The sequence below is a fragment of the Microcebus murinus genome, chromosome 18, assembly GCF_040939455.1.
Source record: "Microcebus murinus isolate Inina chromosome 18, M.murinus_Inina_mat1.0, whole genome shotgun sequence".
NCBI lineage: Eukaryota > Metazoa > Chordata > Mammalia > Primates > Cheirogaleidae > Microcebus > Microcebus murinus.
In genome coordinates, this window is record NC_134121.1 from 4,480,304 (window position 1) to 4,499,467 (window position 19,164).

At 42.6% G+C, this 19,164-nt stretch overlaps 2 protein-coding genes across 2 annotated transcripts in view; both read right to left on the reverse strand.

Annotated features, from left to right (window-relative positions):
* The window catches only part of LOC105862011 (aldehyde dehydrogenase, dimeric NADP-preferring), a 200,407-nt gene that overhangs the window by 104,579 nt on the left and 76,664 nt on the right, over positions 1 to 19,164 (reverse strand). The gene's annotated exons all lie outside the window — the stretch shown is intronic.
* Positions 3,884 to 19,164, reverse strand: part of LOC105861990 (multidrug and toxin extrusion protein 2-like) — a gene marked incomplete at its 5' end in the record, with an annotated part of 57,688 nt that continues 42,407 nt past the window's right edge. Inside the window, 5 exons of the mRNA XM_075993976.1 lie at positions 3,884 to 4,376; positions 4,693 to 4,747; positions 6,164 to 6,258; positions 14,639 to 14,771; positions 16,107 to 16,176. Of these exons, the coding sequence (XP_075850091.1) occupies positions 4,105 to 4,376; positions 4,693 to 4,747; positions 6,164 to 6,258; positions 14,639 to 14,771; positions 16,107 to 16,176 (625 nt within the window). The remainder of the gene's footprint in view (positions 4,377 to 4,692; positions 4,748 to 6,163; positions 6,259 to 14,638; positions 14,772 to 16,106; positions 16,177 to 19,164) is intronic.

Consider the following 19,164-nt stretch of genomic DNA (forward strand, 5'->3'; position numbering starts at 1 on the left):
TTTGGCTACTGTGAATAATACTGCCATGAACACTGGTATACAGATATCTGAGTCCCTGCATCATATGATGATTCTATGTTTGTTAAAGATCTCACATACTGTTTTCCACAGTGGCTACACCATTTTACTTTCCCACCAGCAGTGTACACTTAGTTCTAATTTCTATACATTCTCAGCAACACTTATTTTTTTCTATAATGAACATTATAATAGGTATGAAGTGATGTCTCATTGTGGTCTGGATTTGTGTTTCTTTAATGATGAAGAGAATGTTTTCATGCTCTGATTGGCTATTTGTTTATTTTCTCTGGAGAAATTTCTGTTCAAGTCTTATGCCCATTTTTGGATTGGGATGGTTGTGTTTTTTGTGCTTGCTAAGGTGAAACAATCTTTATATATTCTGGACATTATCCTTTATCGGATATATGCTGTGCAAATATTTTCTACCATTCAAAAGGTTACCTACTGATATTGTTGATAGTGTCCTTTGATGCACAAGTTTCTAATTTTGATGAAGTCCCATTTATTTTTTCTTTGTTGCTTGTGCATTTGGTGTCAAATCCAAGATATCACTGCCAAATCCAATGTCATTTCTCCTAGAAGCTTTAGAATTGTAGGTCCTCTTTATGTCTTTGATCACTTTTGAGTTAATATCCAGTTTTTATACCACAATTTGAGGAAAAGACTTTCCTTTTTTCATTGAATGGCCATGGCACCCTTGTTGAAATCATTTGACCATATATGCAAGGGTTCAATTCAGGACTCCCAATTCTGCCCATTGGACTATGTATCTGTCTTTATGTAAATACAAAACTGTTTTGGTTATGTAGCTTTGCAGTACATTTTGAAGTCAAGAAGTCTGAGACTTCCAACTTTCATTTTTTTCAAGATTGTTTTGGCCATTTGGGTTTCTTGGGATTCTATATGTATTGTAGGATGGATTTTTCTATTTCTGTAATATGTCTTTGGGATTTTGATAGGGAATGCATTAAATCTGTAGACTGATTTTGGTAATGTTGTCATCCTAACATTATTAATCTTCCTAACCACAAATATGGGGTGTCTTTCCATTGATGTCTTCTTTAATTGCTTTCAACAGTGTTTTATACTTTTAGCATACCTTTCATCTCAATGGGTATATCTGTTCCTAAGTATTTTATTCTTTTGATGCTAGTAAAAATAAACCTGTTTAATTTCTTTGTGAGATCATTCATTGCTAGTGTATAGAAATGCAACTGATTTTCTGTGTTGTGTTTTGTGTGTTGATTTGTATCCTGCAGTTTTGTTAATTAGGTCTAACGGTTATGTAAAATATTAAGGGCTTTGTACATATAAGATCATGTCATGTGTGAACACAGATAATTTTACTTCTTTCTTTCTAATGTCATTGCCCTGTATTCTTTTTTGCCCTGTGTAATTGTTTTGTGTCAACTTCCAATACTATTTTTAATAGATGTGAGGAAAGCAGACACCCTTCTCTTATTCCTGATCTTAGGGGAAAAGCTCTCAGTCTTTCACCAGGAGGATGAGAATGATGTTAGCTGCAGGTTTTCAGGTATGTCTTTATCATGTGGACGAAGTTTCCTGCTATTCCCAACTCATTAAGTGCTTTTATTTTCAAAAAAGGGTGCCATTAGTGGTATAGTGAGATACTATCTATATTCAGGTTCCCTGAGATTCCATTTGTATTTTAGGGTAAGAACCTTCATTTATGTGTATCTGAGTTTCTGATGTCCTCAGAAAAGATGCTCAGCACCACTAGTAACATGCGAGCACTAGTAGTCACCATGAGATACCACCGTATACACACTAGTATGGCATAAAAATTAAAAAGAAAAAGGAAAATCACACGTGTTAGCAAGGATGTACAGAAACTGGAAACCCCACACGCGGCTGGTGGCAATGCAGAATGGTGCAGCCACTGTGGAAAACATCTTGGCAGTTCCTCGAAAAGTAAAATAGAGACTCACCATATCATCCAATAATTCCATTCCCGTACACTCAAAGGTAGTGAAAACAGGTGTTTAAGCAACAGCCTGTACGTGAATGTTCATTGCAGCATTATTCACAGTAGCCAAAAGGTGGAAATAACCTAAATGCCCACCAAATGATAAATATATAAACAGTATGCGGCATATCATACAATATCATTTACCCACAAACAGAAACCAACTCCTGATGCGTGCTACAATGTGGATGAATGTCAAAAACATCACGCTAAGTTAAAGAAGCCTGACTCAAAAGGTCACATATTCTGTAATTCCTTCAATAGGAAATGTCCAAAATAGGTAAGTCCGTGGACACAACAAGCAGATGACTGGTTGCTGGGAGCCAGGGGAGGGTGGTGGAGTGACAGCTGGTACATCTGGGGTTTCCTTTTTGGTGCGATAAAAGTGCTTTGGAACTAGACAGCGGTGGTGGTGGCACAGCACTGTGAATGTACCAAATGCCGATGTACACCTGAAAAGGGTTAATGTTGTGTCATGTTACCTCAATAAAACCTTCTGAATGTTTCATTCTATAGCACCCTATTCTATATTATGGCTGTGATACTCTCTATTACTTCTTTGAGGATGTCAGTTTTCTTTTCCCTACTAAAGACTCTTCTATTTTCCACTTGCTTTTTCATGTAACTGGATTGTCACAAATACCTGATGGGACTGAGTTGCTCGTTCACATTCGAGAGAGGGAGACCAGCAAGCCACGGAAGCGCTGGGCTCGTGGTGGGGCTGGGAACTGTGGGTGCCACTCTAGGTAATGTGGGGGGTTTTGTGTGAAAGAATATCCAGTATTTGGATTTTATAAGGATTTTCTTTTTGGGTTAGTCCAATTCTCTACAAAAGGCTCTAAAATCTCCTGCTTAGGCAGGGCAGTGGCTCAGGCCTGTAAGCCTAGTTCTTTGGGAAGCTGAGGTGGGAGGACTGCTTGAGCCCAGGAGTTGGAGACCAGCCTGGGCAACAGAGTGAGCTCCTGTCTCTACAAAAAATTGAAGAAACAGCTGGGCGTGGAGGTGCACACCTATAGTGCCAGCTACTTGGGAGGCTGACGCAGGAGAATTGCTTGAACCCAGAAGTTGGAGGTTGCCGTGAGCTATGATAATGCCATTGCACTATTGCCTGGGCAACAGAGCCAGACCCTGTCTCAAAAATAAATGAATATTCAAATAAATAAATAACTCCTACTTGGAGGATGAAACCACCATAGCTGCCAACATTCTGGGGGCTGAGTAGCAGAAAAGAACATCAATTTATTTCCTAATTAATATGAAAGTTGCCACCAAAATTTCTTAAAAGGCAAAAACAAAAAGTTGTTATTTTTTGAAATAGAGGCAGGGTTTCCCTCTGTTGCCCACACTGGTGTGCAGTGGCACAATCATAGCTCACTGTGACCCCAAACTCCTGGCATCAAGCGATCCTACTGCCTTAGTATCCCGAGTAGCTAGTACTACGTGTGCACCACCATGCCCGGCTAATTTTTTTATTTTTTTAGAGATGGAGTCTTGCTATGTTGCTCAGGCTGGTGGCGAACTTCTGGCCTCCCAAAAGTTCTTGGATTACAGGTGTGAGCCACTGTGCCAGGCCTAAGAGTTATCTTTTACACTGACTTTATTAACCCCAAATATTGCCTGCATACGTTTTAAATTTTAAGGTATTCATTTTATAAAAGCTGATATGGCAATACCTGAGATAGGACTTGAACAGGCACTTAATGTGTACTCATTGACAAGATTAAATCCACTAGAGAAATACAAATAAAACTAAATCAGCAATAATATTTTACAGAACAATGAACCACTTGCGTGGAAAAAGAATGATATTCAATTTAAGAAAGAGTAAAGAACTTTACAGGAGGGAAAATCAAATGACCATATCTGAAACCATGGTAAAGTGAACAGAGAAAAGTTTACTTAAAATTATAGCTCTCTTCTTCATGCCCATCGAGACAGCGCAGTTTCTCAGAATAACCAAGGAAACATCCCTGATACCGTTTCCATGTACCACTGAGAGTAAAACCACCGTCTAAATAACAAGGCCACCTGTGACACTTAATATATGGCATGGAATTATCATTTCTAGTTTGTAGAGTAGCAATGAGTCTTCCATTTTAGCCACGGTCACTGAAAACTCTTATGAAAATTCCCGCTAAAAGGACCACAACAGCAAGAGCCAGAGCCATTCCACGATAGAGAATCAACTGTCTCAGGGTCAAGACGCCCCCAATGGTGGACACTGCTGGTGGACCATGGTGGACACTGGTGGACGCTGCATACTGGCTGTTTTCTTCCAGTACCATCAGTTGGAGGGTCTGGCTCTCTGGCCTGATGACATCAGGCAAAATCACTCCGTCGGTTCCTTCTCTGCCCGGGATAGGTGGATCTGTTTGCAGAGAACAGTGGGGGAGCGGGGTCAAATAAAGGGATTCCACTGAAACTGACACGAGAATACATTGTAAACAGTGACCATTACTCATCAGTTAGTGATCATGAAATTACATCCAGAACACACTTCACAGGAGAACCCAGAGTGAATTTTGCCAATTATTATGGCTGAGACAAGTTTTATTGAGCAAGAGAGCATGACCTCATGAATCAGCAGCTCTGGCCACACTAAGTTTCAGTACAACAGAAGTTTATACTATACCAGTTTTTTGGGAGGATAGAAATTGAGTATACCAGAGCATGGCCTCCCTTACCTGTTGGGGTAGGTATGGTCTCTTTAATCCCTTTTAGCCCAGCTCGAACTTGTGCCTAGAAACAGGTGTCACATGAAGTAAATGAAGTGTAAGTCAAGTCGAGCCAGTAGCCATTTGGTAGAAGTTCAATTTAAAGTTGCTGCTGAAACTATTGCTGAGGGGTTACGATATCTAGCGCATTCTGTCTGGGCCTGAAAATGCTATAAGCCAAGAGAACACAACACCAGAGAACTACTAGTTCCTGCTCAGTGCTCAGCTCACAATAATAATATAAAAACCTGGGGCCAGGCCCGGTGGCTCACCCCTGTAATCCTAGCACTCTGGGAGGTTGAGGTGGGCGGATCGCTCAAGGTCAGGAGTTCAAAACCAGCCTGAGCAAGAGCGAGACCCGTCTCTACTAAGAATAGAAAGAAATTAATTGGACAACTAAAAATATATAGAAAAAATTAGCTGGGCATGGTGGTGCATGCCTGTAGTCCCAGCTACTCGGGAGGCTGAGGCAGGAGGATCGCTTGAGCCCAGGAGTTTGAGGTTGCTGTGAGCTAGGCTGACGCCATGGCACTCTAGCCTGGGCAACAGAGTGACACTCTGTCTCAAAAAAACCCCCAAAAAACAAAAAAAACAAAAAAACCTGCTTGTTGCTAGAGTTGCAAATTTCACATATTGTTTGCATCTGTGCCCTTCAGTGTTCCTACACACAGATAAAAGCAATAAAGGCTAAAGGTCAATGGTGGTGTCATCTGAGTGTAGTTTATGGTCCACCTTATTAACCTCCCATAAAGTTTAGTCCTAAATAAATCAAACTGAAGATAGGAAAGACATCATGCATTGAAATTAGGCAAATCCAGTAGGATTTGAAACCTAGGGTGGGCAAAGCTGAAGCAGTGACCGTTGGTCACCCAAACTCATATTGGGCTCCTTGTTATAACAATAATCACTCCCTCCCCTGGGCCAACCACCCCTCCATGCCATCTTAAGCCTTGACCAGGAACAAGAGCCCGCAACTCAATGCACGGGAAGCTCAACTGGTCAAGGTCCTGACCTTCTATCCATGTGCTATGCTTCTGCCCCAGCGTATTTCCCGCAGATTACAGACACCTAGCGTACTGCTTCTTAGCAGACCATGGGCAAAAAAGAAAATGTTGTAAAGAGCAGCTAACAAGTCAATGGAAATAGAATAACTACTATTTTCCTAATAATGTTACACCAAAACAGCAAAATATTTTTAACCTAATTCCTTTTTTTAAGGTTGATTCCCCAGCCAGTAGATACTAAATCGGCTCCATATTAAGAGGAACATGTGTGGAAATGTGATTTTCTTCTGCCTTCCTCCCCCCAGTAGTAGTAATAACGCATCTCATGTTTCACAGTGAGTCACGCTGCCAATGGCACTGCGAGCGTTTTGACCCTAAGAGGTTCCTCGCCATGCAATGGGATCAAGCAGAGCCCCATTTCCAAAATAACGAGTTACCTGCTCTGCAGCTCTATTCCAGTCTATCCTGAAGATACACACCAAGTAGAAAAGGGCTTGCAAGAAGACACAAAGTATCAATCCAGACCAGAGACCTGTGGGTGTAAAAGCAATATCAGAGATTAGGTCTTTTCAGTTCTATCCCTGTGATCAAGAAAATTCTTCCCTAACTACCGTACCTGCAGAGTGAAACTTCAGTTAAAGTAACTTCCCTAAAACTTCAGATAATTATGGAGCAGGGATTAGACTGAAGTCTGCCACTGAGCTATGATGGCAGTCCATCAGCACTACAAAACACCTGCAAAAGTCTTTGCTGCCTCGTGTGAACAAACATTTACTGACTTCAGTTTCGTGCCAGGCATTGTTTTAAGCGGTTGAGACACAGAACCGAGCCAGCAGACAAGCCGGGTGCCCTCGGGGAGCTCATATCTAATGAAGGGTGGCAGGAGAGGAGGGCAAACAATACACAAGGGACAACCACACACCGTCAGTTCAGCAGTGACAGTGCCATGACAGCACTGGGCAGAGCCACGTGTAACAAGGACCTGCATCCGAGAGTCCGAAAGGGACGCTGGGCCCGAGGCGGGGACCCTGACAGTGCGGAGCCAGCCTGCACGTGTCCAGGACAGGCCCCGCAGGCAGGCCGGGCAGAACCCGGGCCGGGGAGCCCGCCTGCGAGTCCGAGGAGCGGAGCCCAGTTCCGAAGCAGCACGGCGGCAGGCAGCGTCCAGGGGACGAGGTGAGAGAAGCAGGCCATGGAGGCTGTGCAAGCCACACGAGGACCCTGGGTTTATCGTACGTCTAATGGGGACCCACCAGAGGGTCTCAGACTGGTCGGTGTGTTTATGGATGTGAGACTTGTTTTCAAAATCTTGCTTTGGAAACCATCCCTCCAACTGCTGTCATGAAAAAGACCACCGAGAATCCAAAAGGGCTCCATAAAAGAATATGTAAATGTGTGTCCACCTGCGAGAAGACACGAGTTTTCACCACTGAAATATCAATAATTGTACTGCGAAGCAAGCTGCTTAGGCTAGAGTTGGGATATGCTATAAATTAGTAGTTTCCTGATTCATTCATAACTTGTCTGGGGCCCCACACTGGCAAAGGAACCCTGAGGCTGTTCTCCACGTTGATGCCTCGTAGTTCAACAAAAACTGGACTAATCCCTTCAGTTTAGAAGTAGATGGATTGACAGTTTATCTCCTTTGATCGAATGCTTCCATTCCTAGGATTCAATTCTAAGGAAAGATCAGAAATGGTGTGAACTCATGTGCCCTGGAGGCTCACTACAACGGTACTTATAAGGTGGAGTGATTTCAATGTCCACTGCTAGGGAGGCATTAAACACATGATACAAGGAAATGTTAATTATACATAGTTGCTAAAAACCATGTCTTCAACAAGTACATGGGGAAATTGTATACTCAGTATAACCTCACATTTGTGAGTAACAGATAACAAATGGGAATAAAATATAGTGAGATACCTCAGCCTTTATAGCTGAAAGTGAAATAAATTATAGGTGATTTTAATTTTCTTCTTTATGTCTCAAGTATTTCCCTTGAATTTCCATAATATTAGTGTATAACTTTAATAATTAAAACGTGTCACTTAATGAATGAATGTGAGCAGTTACTATGTACAGTAGCAAAAAGCTCTTTAATGGACAAAGAGGAAAGTCTGACACATCTCTTTTTTGCAGAGGGGTCACAGGGTCTGTGTTGTCCAGGCTAGAGTGCGGCAGCATCATGTAGCTCACTGTAACTTCAAACTCCTGGGCTCAAGCAATCCTCCTGCTTCAGCCTCCCAGGTAGCTAGGACTACAGGCATGTGCCACCATGCCAGGCTAATTTTTCTTTCTGTCTTTTTTTTTTTTTTTTTTTTTTTGTCTTACTGTGTTGTCCAGGCTGGTCTCATTCTCCTGGCCTTGAAGGGATCCTCCTGCCTTGGCTTCCCAAAGTGCTAGGATCACAGGTGTGAGCCACTGTGTCCAGCCTACATGTCACTTATTCTAAAGGAGCGTAGAGTCTAATAGGGAAGAGCTTTTTTTTTTTTTTGAGACAGAGTCTCACTTTGTTGCCCAGGCTAGAGTTAGTGCCGTGGCGTCAGCCTGGCTCACAGCAACCTCAATCTCTGGGGCTCAGCGATCCTACTGCCTCAGCCTCCCGAGTAGCTGGGACTACAGGCATGTGCCACCATGCCCGGCTAATTTTTTGTATATATATTTTTAGTTGGTCAATTAATTTATTTCTATTTTTGGTAGAGACGGGGTCTCGCTCAGGCTGGTTTTGAACTCCTGACCTTGAGCAATCTGCCCGCCTGGGCCACCCAAAGTGCTAGGATTACAGGCGTGAGCCACCACGCCCGGCCGGGAAGAGCTTTTTTATGTTTTTCTTGTGGTGGTTGTTTTTGTTTAAAAGTAAAGTTGATTTGGAAAACCTCAGTAGCTCAGTAAGGGGAGAGACTATTGCTTCGGTTAAATAGCATTTCCCTAATGTCCAGCACAATGCTTGGTAGAGAAGAGCCAGTAATAAATACTTGAGAAGTCTGTTCCTGAATAAAGAATGATGACCTCCAGCCTGGAATAATGAAATACTCCATGGGTCCCAGCTTGTACTGGTCATTAAAATGAGAGATGACATTGAAACCAATTACTCATCCACCAAATGCCATTTCTAAAAGGACAAGATAAGAAACAAAGCACCTATGTTTGTGTAGACACAAAAGTATGTGAGGTAATGGATGTGTTAATTAGCTCGATTTAGCCCATTCCACAATGTATGCATATATTGAAACATGTTATATACCATAAATATATTGTGTTTTTAAATGTCAATTTAAAATGTTACATAGGCCAATCGCTGTGGCTCACACCTGTTGGATTGCTTCGGGTCAGGAATTCGAGACCAGCTCTGAGCAGGAGCAAGAATCCGTCTCTACTAAAAGTAGAAAAAAAAATTTTTTTAAATTAGGCGGGTATGGTGGCAGTAGCTGTAGTCTGAGCTACTCGGGAGGCTGAGGCAGAAGGATCACTTGAGCCCAGGAGTTTGAGGTGGCTGTGAGCTAGGCTGACGCCATAGCACTCTACCCAGGGGAACAGAGTGAGACTGTCTCAAAAACAAACAAACAAACAAACAAAAAGTGAAAATGTTACTGAATAAATCTGAGCATCCATTATGTATAATAGCAGGAAGCACTTTTAGATAAAGTGGGAAATTTGACCTGTCATTTATTCTCAAGGAGGTTAAAGTCTAATTTTGTTTTTTAAATAAAATTGAGTTGTAAAACCCTAGTAGTCCTTACTGAGCAAAGACTATTGCTTTGGTCAAATTGTTTTTTCCCAGTGTCTAGTCCAGGGCTTGGTAAAGGAGAGCTCTAGCTTCTTGCTTGAGCCTAGGTAGGAGTCTGAGATCAGCATGGGTAACATAGTGAAACTCTGTCTCTACAAAATATTTTTTAAAAATTAGCCAAATGTGGTGGCGCACACCTGTAGTTTCAGGTAATAAATACTGGGTGGTTTTCTTCCAAAATAGACAATGAAAAATTTCACCTTGACATTAATCAAATACTCCAAAGGTTCAGCCTGTATTTGTCTTTAAAAAGGGAGATGACATTAAGACAATTACTCATTGTCAGGCGCAGTGGCTCACGCCTGTAATCATAGCACTCTGGGAGGCTGAGGCGGGAAGATTGCTCAAGGTCAGGAGTTCAAGACCAGCCTGAGCAAGAGTGAGTCCCCATCTCTACTAAAAATAGAAAGAAATTAGCTGGACAACTAAAAATATATAGAAAAAATTAGCCGGGCATGGTGGTACATGCCTGTAGTCCCAGCTACTCGGGAGGCTGAGGCAGAAGGATTATTTAAGCCCAGGAGTTTGAGGTTGCTGTGAGCTAGGCTGACACCACCGCATTCTAGCCCGGGCAACAGAGGGAGACTCTGTCTCCCAAAAAGAGAAAAAAAAGACAATTACTCATTAAATCATCAAGTAACATTTCCAAAAACGTAAGCTCCTGTGTTTGTGTAGACATGAAAATGCTCTTATGACAGTTACTAGATTAATATTTCACAAAGAAATGGGGACATATTAAAAATTTCTTATATGGTAAAAATATACTACTTGGATACACAAAAAAAGGGGCTATTTGAATATATATTACAATAGTTGTTCCATTTTCTTTCTTTTTGTTTTTTTGAGATAGAGTCATGCTCTGGTGCCCTCGACTAGAGTGCAGTGGTGTCATCATAGCTCACTGCAACCTCAAACTCCTGGGCTCCAGTGATCCTCCTGCTTTAGTCTCCCAAGGAACTAGGACTACAGGTGTGAGCCACCATGCCTGGCTCATTTTTCTGTTTTTTGTAGAGATGGGGTCTTGCTTTTGCTCAGGCTGGTCTTGAATTCCTGGCCTCAAGCAATCCTCCCACCTTGGCCTCCCAAAGTGCTAGGATTGCAGGTATGAGCCACTGCACCTGACCTCAGTTTTCCAATTAGACTTTTAAAAATGGAAAATAAAATTCATTGTCGATAAAAGAAATCTATAGAAAATGAAGATGTGGCTATATATGCAAAATACTTATGTAGCAACTTATCCAGAGAGCACATAATAAATTCTGTTGCACAATTCTATACATTTAGAACCTCAATAAAAAATAATTTTATTAAAAAACATAAATATACCCATGTTGACACAACAAAAGAAAGTCTAAACAGACTGATTTTTGGAGAAGAAATTGAGAAAGCTGTGTGCAGATAAACTTCAAAACACCAGATCATGACAGTTTTCCAACAAGCCTTTATAAAACAGACAATTCTTAGACTATTTAAGTTGTCTTGGGACATACAAAAAGGAAAAATTTAAATTGTCTTTATGAAGTGAGTATAATATTAACATCATCAATATCAAAACCTAACAAAAATACACAAACATACTATAGACCAATCTTACAAATATTAGTGTAAAATTCTTAAATAAAATATTTAAAACGAATCTAGTAGCTCAATAAAAGAACAATCATAATCAGGATAGTTCAACATGAGGAAGCCAATTAGTACCATTATCTTTCTAACAGATCTAAGGAGAAAAATTATAGGATCATTTCTAATGGCAATAAAAAGGCATTCACAAAATGCTCAACCATTTTCATTAGAAATATTCAATAAAATAGACTGCATGGATATTTCCTCAATATGATTTCAAAAAGCACACAGTATGTGCATATATTTCAGCCCCAAATCCAGCATGCCATTTAGTAGCGATCACCGGAAACGTTATCACTAAAGTAATGAGTAAAACCGCAGTTGTTGGCACAGATGCAGTAAAAAGGGAGTGCTCATATGCTATTGGGGGGAAGGTAAATCAGTACAACCTCCAGGGAAAATAGTACGGAAATTTCTCAAAGAAGTAATAGTAGATGTACCATTTGGTCCAGCAATCCCACTACTGGTATCCGCCCAAAGGGAACGGTCATTACATCACAAAGACACCTGCACTCAAATGCTCACTGCAGCACAATTCATAGTAGCAAAGATACAGAATCAACCTAAGTGCCACCCAACTGATGAGTGGATGAAGAAAGTGTGGTGTACATATACCCTGGAGCACTACTCAGCCACTAAAAAGAATGAAATAATGTATTTTGCAGCAACTGGGATGGAACTGGGGGCCATCATCCCAAGTGAAGTAACTCAGGAATGACAACCAACATGTTCTCACTCACAAGGGGGAGCTACGCGGTGGGCATGCATGGCCTTACGGAGTGACATAAACACAAGACACTCAAAAGAGGGAGGGCAGCAGGGGGTGAGGGATGAAAAATTACTTATTGTACCTATAAGGGTACAAGGTACACTATTTGGGTGACATATACACTAAAAGCCCAGACTTCACCACTATATCATTCATCTATGTAACATAAAACCACTTGTACCCCCTAAATTAATTGAAATTAAAAAATAAAATCAAGAATCTCCACGAGTACCACAATTTACTTACTACTAGAGACATTTTGCAGGAAAAAGAAATGAGCAGTATAAAAACTGAAAAGAATATAAAATTAAGATTGTTTGCACCTGATATGACTATACCTGGAACAACTGCGAGAATCAACTGAGAATTACAGTGAACAACAAGAGGGTTCAGGATCATAACGAGACACAACCCACACATACCGTGATCAGCAGCCTTCTTATACACAAACACACACATTACACAACGGAAGGGAGGCCTCATCCGTGACAGCAACAAAAGGATAAAAGTCTAGGGATCAACTTAAGAAATGTGTGAAAGCTTTCCAAGGGAAATGATAAAAACATGCCTGGGCAGAAGCAGCATTTCCAAAATGTTCATCAGATGCCTGAACACACACGCCGGGCGTGCGAGAGAAGCCCTTGCTTCACAAGTACACAGATGGCCTCCAGGTTTGGACAGACTGGCAGTGATTTCAGAGCCAGCTCCCGTCTTTGGCAAGACTGCATTTACCCTCCACAGACAGAGAGCCACTGGCACCATCTCCAAGAGAGAACTGCCCTGAGGGAGAAGCGAGGTGTCTGTGAAAACAGAAGCTGCCCCCACGCCTTCTGCAGGTAAACGGTGCGGAGTGGTAACACCTTAAGGAGGGTAATAACTGATCGAGTTAGGCACAGAGTTTACTGCATATAATAAGCGCCAAGATAAATGCCATTGCCGTGGTCATTATAAACTCTCAACTCTTCCTTCTCGAAAGTAGGATAAACCCCTCACACAGATGGAGGATATCATAAGGACAAGATGGGTCACAGTGGGCAGTGTGGTCGGGGCAGCTCTTGAGCCTGGGTGACTGAACCAGAAAGGGGGGAAAACAGGGCCAGTAGGCAGAGATGTTGGCAACAAGCTGGGAATGCCTGGGGTGGCAGGAAATACACAGAGTCCCAGAGGCCAAGTTCTGAGCACAGTCAGCACCTAGGAGTAGAGCCTGGAAACTTCCAACCGGGAGCGAGCAGAACAAGGAAAGCAGAGAGCTCACCACCTCTGGCCCCTGATGAGGGCCAATGTTCCAAAAGCACAAAGTAGGAAAAGGACCAAAGTACAACAGAAAATTAAAACCAAGAGCAGAGAGTACAAACTCACAAAGACCGGACCTCGCTTGTTTCTCTCTATACCTGCAGATTCTAACACAGCACAGGGCCTGACCCATGCAGGCACTCAGTGACTGCATGCTGGATGGATGGGGGACCTGAACAGAGAGGGACAGCAGTGACAGGTGTGGCTCTGGAGTCAAATGACACGAGCTGGTTTCCTGCCTCACTGCGGCCTGTAGGAATCTGAAAGGGGGTGGGGGACCTGCGGCCTTAAAGCCACTTGTGGCCCTCTATGTTCTTAAGTGCAGCCTTTTGACTGAATGCAATTTTTACAGAACAAATCCTTTTATTAAAAGGTACACAGCAGAGAAAGATGAAGCTTTTCTCACCTACTTTGGTGCTCCAAAAAGAACAATTTTGAAATCAGAAGGTCATAGGTTCCCCACCTCATGACCCTATATATAGAAAATCCCCCAAAATCTACTAGACTAATAAATTCAGTAAATTTGTAAAATAGAAGATTAACACACAAAAATCAGTCATGTTTTAATACATCAGCAATGAATAATCTGAAAAGGAAATAAGAAAAATAATTCTAGTTGTGATAACATCCAAGAATAAAATATCTAGGAATAAATTTAACCAAGGAAGTAAAAGATTTGTATACTGAAAACTGTAAAACCTTGTTGTAAGAAATTAAAAGACCTAAATACATGGAAAGATGTCCCATGTTCAGGGACCGTTAAGATGGTAATACTATCCAAAGCAATCTACAGATACAATGCAATCCTGATAAAAATTCCTTTCATACAGAAAAGCTGATCCTCAAATTCATATGGAATTACAGGGGCCCCAAATAAGCAAAACAAAACTGAAAAGGAACAAAATTGGAGGATTCACATTTCTTGATTTCAAACCTTACTACAAAGCTATGGTAATCAAAACAGTGCAGTATTGGCATGAAGACAGACATATGGACCGGTGGAATAGAAAAGAGAGTCCAGAAACAAACCCATACATCTATGGCCAGCTAACTTTCGGCAAGGTTGCCAAGACCACTCAGCGGGGAAAGAATCGTGCTCTCAATAAATGCTGCTCACTTCATCCAGGTAATTCCACCTGTGCTTCAGGTCTGAGCTAATGTAGCACCACCTTAGTAAGCCAGATGGGCTTAGATGTTCCCTAAAACTCAGCACAGGCTCTCACTGTACCCTGTCCCTCCCTTTGGTCTCGTTGCTAGGGCAGGACCATGTTTACTGTGTTCAGTAAACAGACAAGGCACTGGATACTGGGGGAGAAAATAGTGTTTCCTATTGCATAGGGACAACTTTCCAGTCAATTGCTTTGCATCTCAAGCACTTTATCTTAATAATACGAGTGAGATTCGAGACAAGTCACTGAAGAATCAAACACATACCTATTATCCCAAGGTTAGCAGCAAACATCAGAGATACTCCGATGGGAAAACCAAAAACATAGTAACCAACAGCATTCATGATAGCACCAATCTTTTGTTTTCCTGTACCTCTCAGGATGCCACCACAGGTGCCCTAAGGAAAAGAAAGCCAAAAGCAGCGTTGTAGTCACATAGCTATCGTCATGTCACACTGAGAACACTACGTTAATATCTCACAAGTTTGGACATGGTCAAATAGCTTTATCTTAAAGCAGGCATAGTACATCATGTAAGAGATGAAGGAAAACATTTTGTTTATAAAGTTATGCTAACGTAACATTATTTAAATTTCTGACTATTTATTTTGACTGTTTAAAAAATACTTTTTAAAAGCATAAGTTTCAAAAAGATGCAGAGATTTCATTGATGGTATCTCAGCAGAATTCAGTCTAGAACCATAGGTGAAGGGCCAGGCGTGGTGGCTCTCAACTGTAATCCTAGCACTTTGGGAGGCCAAGTTCGGGAGGATCACTTGAGGTCAGGAGTTCAAGACCAGCCTGAGCAAGAGTGAGACCCTTCTCTATACTAAAAATAGAAAAAATTAGCCAGGCATGGTGGTTTGCAACTATAGTCTCTGTCATCGGGAGGCTGAGGCAGGAGAAATCACTTGAGCCCAGGAGTTTGAGGGTGCTGTGAGTCAGGCTGATACCATGGCACGCTAGCCTGGGTGACAGAGCAAGATGTCACAGAAAAAAAAAAGAAGGGTCTTTAAATACCTGTGAAACAGCCAGCCTGGTGGCTCACACCTGTAATCCTAGCACTGTGGGAGGCGGTGGTGGGCGGATCGCTCAAGCTCAGGAATTTGAGACCAGCCTGAGCAAGAGTGAGACCCTGTCTCTACTAAAAATAGAAAGAAATTAATTGGCCAACTAAAAATATATAGTAAAAATTAGCAGGGCGTGGTGGCGCATGCCTGTAGTCCCAGCTACTCGGGAGGCTGAGGCAGGAGGATTGCTTGAGCCCAGGAGTTGAAGGTTGCTGTAAGCTAGGCTGACACCACAGGACTCTAGCCCAAGCAACAGAGTGAGACTCTGTCTCAAAAAAATTAAAAAAAAAGAAATCTTAAACAAAAAAATACCTGTGAAACCACAAAAGAGCAACCTAGAGAGGGACTTTCTAGTGCAGGGAGTTGATTCACAGGTAGCATGGCTGGCCTCGGAGGACTCACGCAGAGGCCACGTGGCGAGGACACCACACAACTGCGTTTAGGCACCAGATAGAGTTAGGGGAAGCAGAAAATTCAGGTCTCTTCCACCCTGAAAGGCTACACTCTTAAGGAACCCACCTTTCCTCAAATGGCTCAGACTGCTTAAAGCAATAGCTCTCTCTTCAAAAGTGAAATTACAGACATATAATTTTTAATTAAAAAGCCGAAACACAAAACAAATTTTGCTATGTATATTAGGGTAAAACCATTCCAAATACTCACTGCAAGGGCATCAAATAGATGAAAAGGAGCAAAAATAGGCATCACTTGGCTCACAAGGGAAATAATCTCTCTGTTGGAGGAAAAGAAGGTAGTCAGCGCCCTCACAATCACACAAGTGGAGTGCTGACTGACTGCTGCCCTGACAACCCGATGAGTCCATCCGCCAATTCGGTCAAAGTAGTACATTTCTTTTTGATAAAATACATAATAAAACCTCACCAATTTAGACCTTACTATTAACCTCAATTACAGAACCGAAGTTAAAAGGGACAGGAGGTAGGCTGCCACCGCAGATGGGGGCTCCTCAGGCTCTGTCTCCGGGCCGCGGGGGTGGGGGGAACAACGCGGTTTCGGCCGGGGCGGCGGGCGTCCTCACGCGGCTGAAGGCCAGTGTTCACAGGGGAGCATTTACTTCCTGGGGAGCCCCTGAAGCCTGCTCAACTTTGGTGGAAGATCCGCTGGGAGTCCGCAGAGGGGTGTCAGGGCGGGGAGAGAGACATGGGGACGCGGGGTGGACCAGGCCGCGGCGCCCTCCCGCCAAAGGCCGCCTGCTCCCCAGCTCGCCCGGGCAGCCTGCTGGGAACCGCCTGTGCGGCCGGGCAGGCCTGCAGGAAACCTCTCTCTTTGGATCGACACACAGAACTGCAAAGTCACCCAACGTGGCCCCTGTCTCTACTAAATGACATGACAACATGGTCTTTCACTCAAAAACACAAATGTTAAGCGAATGTGCACCAGACACTGAGGAAAATCAACAGCACAAAAACATAAAAGATCAAAATCAACATGTGGACACAACAGGAAACACAAAGATTACAAGGAACATAAGGAAAAAAAAGTTTTTAATTATAATCACAATTCTCAGTGACATTCATAAGCTGACAACAGGCAAAGCGAATGGGGAAAAGGTGACTGGGAATAACAAACATGGACACTGAAGTGAAATATCGAAGGGCTGGATAATGGATGCGCCTGGCTAACGACTAAATTTCAACTGGGGAGAAAAGTCGAGGAATATCCCTATACACAAAGAGACAGAAGATGAGAGAAAAGAGATGTGTCAGATTAATCCACAAGTCTTGTTATTTATCTAAAAGGAATTCCAAAAGGAAACAACAGAGAAGATGTATGGGAGGGCTAATTTTTAAAAAAGGTTAATTTCCTAGAGCTAAAGAAAAATCCAATGTTTCAGATTGAAAGTTTACAAAGTGGCAAGTAGAACAGAAGAACAAAGATTCACCTGCACCTAAACACACCCAAGGACAAAGATAATATCTGGAAGATTTCCAGAAAACAATTTCTGCCTCCAAAAGAATGAGAGGCACATTAGCGTGACAAGTCTGCATCCCAGTGACACCTCAGAAAACAGCAGCAGCCACAGCAGCTCAAGAATCCGTCTCTTTGCCAGACAACCAGTGAACTGGCAAGAACCTGGGTCTAGTGCAAAGCTCATGGTGGTGAGGACAGTGCTTGAGGAAGAAAGGGGCTGAGGAACACCGGTGACTTTCAGCATTTCCCATAGCAGCAGCCTTTCCCACCTTCCAGTCCCAAGGCTGGCCGAGGTAAGGACGGCTGCCATGTTGCTTGCACGGCTCACTGGTGCCAGGGTGGGCAATAAGGACTCTGTCCTCTAAAAATTCAAGTTGTGTAGTTTGATCTACCTGGAGGTTCCCTTGGGAACTGGCACAAGAGGCCCTCTGGGCTGAGGCAGCACTAGTCAAAGAATTTCGAAAACCCACAACTTTCCTTATTGGATGGAGGCATTTATGGAAATCTCCAATGGGCCATTTGGTCTTTGTAGGAACTGCTGTGGAAAGGTTCCTAAACCAGTGTACAACTATGGCCCCCAGCAAGCAAGACTAACTGCCCGGAGAGGGACAGAACCTGATTTACAGAGTCAGCACATCCCAATATTCAAAACATCCAGTTCTCAACAAAACATTATAAAACATACAAAGCGACAGGAAATACGGACTATTCACAGGAAAAAGAGAAACTGTCAGAAACTGGCAAATATTGTCAGAATCAATTTTATCAGAACTCTGAAAATTAACCAAAGGCTTACAGTAACCTGTGCAGCACTTGTTCAAGAAAAATGGCTGGATCTGGTGAGCACAGCAAGAGCTGTGGTGTCGTGACCTACCCCGCCGTCACCCCCATGCACCCAGCTCAGTGGTAACCTTGAAAGGTAACTATTTCCAGGGCTTGAGGAGTAAAAATGAGTTGAACTCTTTCAAAGCCTCATTTCCAAAGAACACTTATTTCACAAAGACCCCCTGTCTGGTGTTCCCCAGAAGACCCCACTTGACAGGATATCTTTATTTCACCTGGTTCAAACCTGCCCGGTGCTGAAGTTGATCTCTGAAGGCTATTTGCTGAATATTTATACAGGTAAAAGTTTTAGCTGCCTGAGTCAAGAGGTAACAGCAGAGGCAAACAACAGATAACAAAAAAGCTTAGCAGGAAAGATGGGGGATGACATGGCTTGAGAGGCTCTGAAAAGCTCTGACACATGTCCAGGGATCCAGAGGGCCGTGTGTGTGCACAGCACCATGCACATGTGAAAGACAGGCCAGGGAAGGCCTTGAGCACTCACCTCTGGCTGAATCTGAGGCTCTGAAAAAACAAGGTGAAGTTAAAACCAAGTTGTCAACTGTTTCACTGAGTGCTGAAGGTGTTTCCTAAAATGCAGAGCCCCTTGGCAAAGAGTGGGAGATGTCTGGGATCCAGTCATCTAAGGAAATCTCTGTCCAATAATTAGGTGACCACTAAGCTAATGACACAGAGACTTTAGTGGCCACGCTTGACAAAGAATACAGACTTTATAGAATAAGTCCCTAATAAATAATAAAAGACACTAAGCAAATAGCAGCAACAACAAAAAGCCCCAGGAGGAAAAGAATCTAATTTCCAAAATTGCCACATTATACCATTCAAAATTTCCAGTTTTCAACAAAAAATTATGAGTCATGCAAACAACAAGACAGTACAGCCCATGCACAGGAGGGAAGAAAGCAATCAATACAAACTGTCTCTGAAAAAGCTCAGACATGGGCTT